The sequence below is a fragment of the Carassius carassius genome, chromosome 4, assembly GCF_963082965.1.
Source record: "Carassius carassius chromosome 4, fCarCar2.1, whole genome shotgun sequence".
NCBI classification, from domain to species: Eukaryota; Metazoa; Chordata; class Actinopteri; order Cypriniformes; family Cyprinidae; genus Carassius; species Carassius carassius.
The window spans coordinates 20,721,968-20,730,398 of record NC_081758.1 but is presented as its reverse complement, the minus strand read 5'-3'; the positions used below and the strand labels follow the sequence as shown (position 1 = coordinate 20,730,398).

At 39.3% G+C, this 8,431-nt stretch overlaps 1 protein-coding gene and 1 pseudogene across 1 annotated transcript; one reads left to right on the top strand and one right to left on the bottom strand.

The window, feature by feature from the left end:
• Positions 1–768: 768 nt before the first annotated feature.
• LOC132139461 (intraflagellar transport protein 25 homolog) lies at positions 769–1,748 on the top strand (annotated as a pseudogene).
• Positions 1,749–2,148: 400 nt separating this feature from the next.
• LOC132139460 (methylcrotonoyl-CoA carboxylase beta chain, mitochondrial-like) lies at positions 2,149–8,024 on the bottom strand. Its single transcript, XM_059547818.1, has 17 exons — positions 7,793–8,024; positions 7,019–7,085; positions 6,798–6,882; positions 6,580–6,681; positions 6,319–6,446; positions 6,117–6,229; positions 5,224–5,337; positions 4,913–4,977; positions 4,726–4,825; positions 4,547–4,642; positions 4,392–4,464; positions 4,227–4,303; positions 3,862–3,928; positions 3,561–3,717; positions 3,317–3,431; positions 3,079–3,164; positions 2,149–2,397 (listed from the first exon to the last, which is right to left on the bottom strand). Exons 1-17 carry the CDS (start codon positions 7,928–7,930, stop codon positions 2,280–2,282), a joined length of 1,701 nt encoding a protein of 566 aa, XP_059403801.1. The 5' UTR covers positions 7,931–8,024; the 3' UTR covers positions 2,149–2,279.
• Positions 8,025–8,431: the final 407 nt, after the last annotated feature.

Below are 8,431 nucleotides of genomic sequence, written 5' to 3'. Positions count from 1 at the left end.
GCCGCTTCAAGGTCTTCGTAGGCACTCGTGTGGCGGAGATCCAAGAGCTTATGGCGGAGAGTACCTGGCGCTATGTTGTCTCCTTACCCTATCCCCAGAACTGGACCCTGATGACAGAATTATATGGGTGGGAGGGAGACTTCGACGGACCGAAGGGTTAGACCCTGCTTTTAAACATCCCATTGTCTTGGACCCCTCGCATCCCGCAACGAAACTCCTTATCCAAGACTATGATGTTTGGCTCTGTCATCCGGGCCCAGAGCGAGTATTCGCAGAGATGCGCAGGACATTTTGGATCCTCCGTGGAAGGGAGGCCATCAGGAAGGTGCAAACCCAATGTCAGGAGTGCCGGCAATGGAAATCTAAGCCATCGGTCCCGAAGATGGCTGATCTACCTGTGGCATGTCTTCGTCTATACAAGCCGGCGTTCTACTCCACTGGTGTCGATTGTTTCGGACCTCTCTAAGTGAAGATAGGACGACATTCTGAAAAAAGGTGGGGCATTATTTATAAATGCCTTACCACTCGGTCAGTGCACCTGGACCTCCTGCATGCTATGGATTCTGACTCCTTCTTAATGAGCCTCAGACGTTTCATTGCGCGCCGTGGGAGTCCAGCAGAGCTCTATTCAGACCAGGGCACAAACTTTAAACGAGGTTAGAAAGAGCTTAGTGATTGGTTCAATCGCATGTCTTCTGACCTCAAAAAACTCCTCGCCAAGCAGAAGAACAGTAACTGGTAGCTCTTTGCTACAGAATCGGTTCTTTGAAACGAACTGTTCAAATGAACCGATTCGCGGAAGGGAGTCGGCTGCGACACATCGGGTTTACCTGTTGCTTAGCAACTTAGATTGCCTATGACAGAAAATTCCTGTCTCTGCTATATTTTATGCATGCAAATCTGTAATATTCACAATGCTGGACGCTGCTTTGAGTTCATACGGAGCGCTGGTCGTGCTGGCTACGTCCAGTGATGAGAATCACCCACCCGAGAACATCGTCGACGGGTCTGTAGATTGCTAAAAGCTGGAATGAGAGCCAGCCATCTTAATTAATGTTGTCAAAAGACTAAACAAATGTATTTTGCTTTAACTTATAATCAATTAATTTATTTATATAGAAAAACTGAGACGTTCTGGATTTCAACTGGCGTGTTTCCACAAGAGTTTATGATCCGCTTTCCAGATAACACGAACATTTTCAGTTTCCATTCACAGTTACAACAGTAAGTGTATAAATACAAACACTCTTGCGATCCGTCTTTATTAATGTCTTTACGTTTATATTTCATTTCAGTCAAAAGGCTGAGAATAGAAAAGGGTTCATCAGACGATGCGGATCAATTTGAAGCGGTTGCAGACACAGGTAAAGCTGAAACTACACTATTATTTTCCATCCACTGATCCCGAGTGTTATTCACGTGGATATTGTTTGTTTCAGAGTTTGAGCACACAGAGAGCAGCCTACAGGCCAATGATATTTCTGTGAGTTACATTTCAAAGATTTGAATCTTCAGATACAGCAAGATACTCAAAACCAAGATCTCACTTTTTTTCTTCTTTAGATAGATGTATCAACTACAACACATTTGCGGTTTCTCATACTGTCAGGATATGACCATTTTGTCTCTGTACACAGTCAGTGTTCAATCATGAGAAAATCTCCATCTCCCATGTCCTTCTGTAAACTCACACAAAGCAACCAAAGTAGAGCACTGTATATTTTTCTTAATAAACATTGCCCTAATTTATATTGTTTGATATGCAAGTCTCCTCCAGTGCTATTAACTCAATTTAAAACAAAATCTATTAAAAGTTAATTAAATAAAGCTGAAATAAAACTGAAATCAAATTGCTAGCCAGTTTGTCCCACATGAGTAAAGTGTAACAAAAGTTTGGAAATTAAAAAATGTTTTTGGTGTTTGAGTGGTGCATTCATACAAGTACATTTATATTGTACAGAACCATGGTTTGTTAAAACAAAATATTACGGGTACACTTACAATGATTATTTCTTAAAAAATAATCTCAAGATGTTTTCTTTCATGTTTTTACACCAGATAATATTTTGTGATGATTTACTGTTTTATGTACAGTATCAAGGGAACCAAACAACCAGAAAACCACACAACTTGAGACACATCACTCAGTTACAGGCTTTAAAGATTTTACGGTTGTTGTCAAACATAAAGACAGAACAAGTCTATAAAGTTAGTGTACTACCCAAAAGACAAGAGGAAATTGATTTAATTGAAAATTTCTAATCTTTACAAAAGCAGTTTTACATTCTGAAGACACCGAAGCGTGTTTTCTGTGTGGGGGCGTTGAGAGCAGCACTCAGACTCAGGCCCAGGACGAGACGAGTGTCAGCGGGGTCAATGATCCCATCGTCCCACAATCTAGGTGTTAGGAGGAAGTGCAACAAATGTGAAAATTAGACATTACAAAGGGAGGGGAGTAGTAGGAAAATCTAATTCATATGCCCGTGTTGTCTAATAATGACATACTGTACTGTTTAAAAGTTTGGCACCAGTAATATTTTTTTTAAAGAAATAAATGTTTTTCAAAGACATAAAAATCTTATTGACCTCAAAATGTAAAAACAGTAGTGCATTACACATTAAAGCAAAAATGTAAAACAAGTAAACATCGCGGGCATTTTATGCAACACAATTTAAAACTGCAGTCCGTAACTTTTTTTGGTTAAAAATGATCCTAAATAAATATTTGAGCAAGTACATAACCAACCAGTGTTCAAAACTATTGCCTTCCTTTTACCCTGTTACACAATGTGTAGCGTATAATATTTTTTTATGGAACTGTAGAGGGGGGAGTGAATGGATAGTGCCCTCTTCCACCTTCAATACCATGACTGAGGTGAGACCGAACCCCCAACTGCTGCCCGGGCGCCACAGCAAACATGGCTTCCCACTGCTCCGGGTGTGTGTTCATGGTGTGTGTGTGTGTGTGTGTACACTTGGATGGGTTAAATGCAGAGCACAAATTCAGAGTATGGGACACCATACTTGGCCACGTTACTTTCACTTTCACTTATTAAACATACATGTCTAACTAGTTACCTGGCACTGGAATAATATGGGTTTCCTTCCTCCTCAAAGCGTTTGATAATTGGCTCTTTCATTGCAACTTCCTGATCTGCTGTAAACTGGATAATAACCAAAACTGTGTTACAAGTTAGCCAAGATATATAAACTATATGCCTTTTTAACTCTCAGAAAAATAAACTGTAAAACATCTAACTTATTTTTCCCGATTTCCTTATAAAAGATAAATTAAGTATATGTTTTTTGTTTTTACCTCTTTTCCTTCCCTGGCTTTTTGATCCTTAGTTATCGTAGCCAGTACTGTGGCGGCCTGCTCCCCTCCCATCACAGAGATCCGGGAATTAGGCCACATGTACAGAAACCTGGGGCTGTGAGGTGGACACGCAGTCACTTTAATGAGGGTAGTTTATCTTGTGCTGTTCAGTCAAGTGGACACCTTGAGCATGTTTTAAGAGCTGTACCTTTGAGCAGGGAAGTACACTAATAATAAAGCATACCCATAAGCTCTGCCACACATGCCATAGTTCCCTGCTCCATACGATCCACCAATGATGACAGTAATCTTAGGCACATTAGCACAGGCCACAGCCATCACCATTTTAGCTCCATCTTTAGCAATACCCCCGGCCTCATACTCTCTGCCAACCATGAAGCCTGGTAAAAACAGGGAAAGACAACATCACGATGTAAATGGCAATTTCACTAGGCACACACATACGATTCTCTGCTGACTCGTTCAGTATCAGAGCACTGTATTGTAACACTGTGTATGCACTGGGATGAACTATACATACTGACCTGTAATATTCTGAAGAAAGAGCAGTGGAATGTTTCGCTGACAGCAAAGCTCAATGAAATGTGTTCCCTTTAAAAATAAAAATGGAAACAAACATTAAAAATACACATTGTCTATCCACTTTAATTGCATGGAAAAAAGCAACCTGGAAGATGATACCAACCAATTATTTGGGTTCAACAGAATGTGTACTATTTAATTTAAGCACAAATTGACCGTATGCATACTGATCATCTATGTATTTCTGCTAAAATCTCTGGTTTTACAGCATTCTCCCATAGCAAACTGTGATAGCTTTTCTGTCTTTCCTAATAAATGATAATCACAAATAATTACAAGGTCAGAACAATAATTAGGAGATGCTCACCTTCTTTGCAGATTCTGAGAACAGCACACCATTATTGCCAATAATTCCCACAGGGTAGCCAAATATCCGTGCGAAACCTAGAAAGCAAATGAAGGAAGCCAAACCAAAGTAAGAAATCAATGGAGAAATTCAACTATAAAAATATGTTTATTGAAAAACATCCACCTGTGATAAGTGTGTCTCCATAGAAGGCCTTGAATTCATCAAATTTACTGCCATCAACGATACGAGAGATAACCTGAAATTTGAAATTCATGTTCAGTCTGTTGAGGCAACATTTAAATAGGCTTGTATTTCTGTTATCAAATTGTGGCCATTACCTCTCGAATGTCAAAGTTGCGTTTCAGGTTGTCTCCCACAATGCCATAAAGCTCATCGGCAGGAAACAGAGGAGCTTCAGGAGGTTCAACAGTGACCTAATGAGCAGTGGATAAGTTAAAGAAGATCAGCATCAAGTCATGAAGCATTTTTGAGAAGCCAAGAGCAGCTGTGTCCTCACATCAAGATTCTTCTTGTAGTTCAGGCTTCGAACGGCTTTCCGTGCAAGATGGAGGGCGTGATTATCATCCAGGGCATAATGATCCGTTACACCTGACTTTCTGAGGAGAGACAAATGTTGAAAAATATATTAGATCAAAAACAAGCTTAAAACAAATGTATATTGAACACATAAGCGCTTCTCGAACCTGCAGTGAAGGTCTGCACCTCCCAGGTCTTCAGCGGACACCTCTTCACCTGTAGCAGCTTTTACCTGTTGAATACAGAGTTGAATATTGATAAACATAAGCAGAGAGTCATATCATGCTCCTCAAGCCCTGTTCACACAGCCAGCGACAAAGCGGCATGATCCCACTCGTTTTAAATGGAGAGCTAGCGGCTTTAGGCGACACAAATGATAGTGAAAGTTGACGACAGAATGTGGGAGTGTCAAGCGATGTGAGTCACACGGTAAAAGAATAGTTTAACTTCATGCAAATAAACAGCGAATTTCACCTACCAGTGGTGGTCCACCTAGAAAAATGGTCCCTTGTTTGCGTACAATGATGCTCTCATCAGCCATCGCAGGCACATAAGCGCCCCCTGCAGTGCAGGAGCCCATCACAACAGCAATCTGAAACATAACAGGTAAAACTGATCCAACTTGATAAATCATCTCCCTTTGAGATGATTGAAAGCACAATTGTCATGTCAGTTACCAAACAATGTTTATATGAATATATTCACTTGCAGCTATATATTCATAAACGAGTTATATCAATGGTTCTCAAACTTTCTTAGGTGTCCTATTGTCTAACACAGTTAAGTGAAGGTCCCCTATATTGATTAAGATTTTTCCTTTGGTATTTTTGTTGCAATTATGACAATGCTGCTTTTCTGAATTTTGAACAGAAACTGGGTGTGCTGATAAATTAAAGCTGCAGTCTGTAACCTTTTTTGGTTATAAATTATACAAAATGAATATGTGAAGTAGTACATAACCAGCCAGTGTTAAAAATTATCGCCGTACTTTAGTCGGAGCACAACCCACACAAGAAAGATAATTCCACCAACAGCTGCAATTGCAGGTTCTTAAGCAGAGATGGCAACAAAGAGGTAAAACTTACGGACTGCAGCTTTAAATTACATAAGAATTATTTTGTAATTCTGGAGGATCGAAAATACTGATTCTGTATGTTTTTCATTAAAATTAACAGTTAAGAGGAAAGAAGAAATATTTAACTTACACATCACTTCATCATTACATCCTGACTTTGAGTCTTTAGCACAATTTCATTTTTAACTAAAAAAAAAAATATTTTAAGACACCCGATGCCCCCTTGAAATTTTGCCTGGCCCCCCTGGTTAGGTCCCAGTGGCTTATATGAAAAAATTCCACATAACAAAAAGTACCTGTGCAATTCCCTCCGAGGACAGGCGGGCCTGATTGAAGAAGATGCGTCCAAAGTGATCTCTGTCTGGGAACACATCTGCCTGTCTGGGTAAATTGGCTCCTCCAGAATCCACTAGAGGGCAACAGATCAGGGATAAATTTAAAGCATCGGTAGGAAAAATGTTGTATTCTACCGAATATGAACCCTCTGAGAGAACTCACCCAGATAAATACATGGTAAATGGTTTTGCTGTGCAATCTCTTGGGCACGTAAGTGTTTCTTCACAGTAACCGGATAATAGGTTCCACCTTTGACAGTAGCATCATTCGCAACTATAATACATTCCACCCTGTGATATAAACAGGCAGGATGTTATGAACCATAAACTCTTGCATGTTATTGTGTAACATTAATATATAATATATATAATATAATAATTATGTAACAATGCAGACATATTGATTGTATCATATGATGCTCACCCTGAGACTCGACCAATCCCAGTGATTATGCCTCCTGCAGGAACCTCCTCATGACCATATAACTGATAGCCAGCAAACTGGGAGAACTCAAGAAAGGGAGATCTGCATTCAGACAAACAAAACAAAATTCAGTGTGAAAACAGTTTGAAATGAATGGACAGCAACATTTCAATCATCACGTTTTAGTTGTTTGTTTATAAAAGTGAGTTTGCTTTCACCCAGGATCCAACAGTCTGTCGATGCGTTCCCGAGGCAAGAGCTTTCCTCTGGATGTATGTAGGTTTCTTGCTTTTTCTCCACCTCCTTTGAAACCAGAAACCAGCAATGTTGTGTATACATCAGTGGAAGGAAATACACTAGTTGCCACAAACTACCCGTATGTAACGGCTTCATTCACTGTGTTTAATGGTATCAAATCAAGTACTTGGAACTTGCTTACCAAGTTTGATCTTCTCTGCTCTGTCCTTCAACTCCTTCACCAGTGCTTGCATTCGCTCATAATTTTCCTTCAATGTTTAAGATTTTTTTTATTATATATATACACACACACACACACACACAAATCACTAGATTCATTATCCGTTTTCGGAGGTAACAACATAATATTTGTCATAATTTATATCGCACATATACCAAAAGCAGTAATTATTTATAATTTGCTAAGCCTGTGTTAACCTTGGTGAACTCGAGGCTGGAAAAATATGAAAAGACAGCTTTTGTTTCTTTTAGTAAGATTCTTTGAAAGATACACGTATTTATACATTTGAAAAAAAAAAAATATATATATATATATATATTTAATGTATATGTGTTTGTGCAAAAGACATTAAAAGTTTTGAATGCTATAATCAACATTTTTGATTAAGAGTAATAGGAGTTAAACCCTTGTTAAGTGGTCGTACTGATAGTTTCACGTTGAAATCAGTCTTATGAGCCATATTTTGCCCCACGTCTCAAGAATCAGTGGCCGATAGTGCAAGATGTAAATAAAAGTTTCCTCGTCTAATGTATGTGTATTATATCGGAGCTATTTTACTGTCTTTTTAAATACTGTTGCAGGCATGCATAGCTAAAAGTAACAAATATATTTAACGGTTATAACGGTGCTGTACGTAGTGCACAAGGACACGCCATGCACGACTGCCGAGGCAGATAAATCCCCACCACCGGCTGACTGCAGTAACTTGGGTCCGAGGCTTCATTCGTGGCCTACCTGAAAGACCGGAGACTGCAAGTCGGGCTGCGAGCCCACTGTCGCCACTCTGTCCGCATGATATAACCTGGAAACCGCAGCATTTACACTCCTGCTCCGAATGAATGAAACCACAGGTCTAACATAGTGCAGAATCATTGTTCATCCTCTGACTGACAGGCCTAAGGACGAGCTCAACACGCAACGTCCCCTGACCTCATCCCTGAGGTTGGACAGCAAACGGTTAACTCCCCTCCCCTTTCCTCAGCCAATGAGAACTGGCGGACTTGGAACAGCCACTTTTCTCTGTAATGCACTAGCATCTCTGCTATATCTATCATACCAGTACTGGCAGAAACAAACACTTCTGCAGTTTACTTGTATCATTGCATATTATTGATCTCAATAATTGCGTTATGACTCTTATCCAATATAAACTTATGTTCATCATGCTAAAAAATGGACACCCCAAACAGAAATATAGTTACAGTCGGAATAGTTTGTTCAGTTTAAATCTCTTTTTTTCTATTTAATAGCAATGTATTTTCTTATTTATAACTTCACTGCTCTAATATCCAAACTGTGATACAAATTGCAAATTGAATCGACTATTGGCATTATATAATTATTTATGAACATTCTTTATAATAAATTATCACT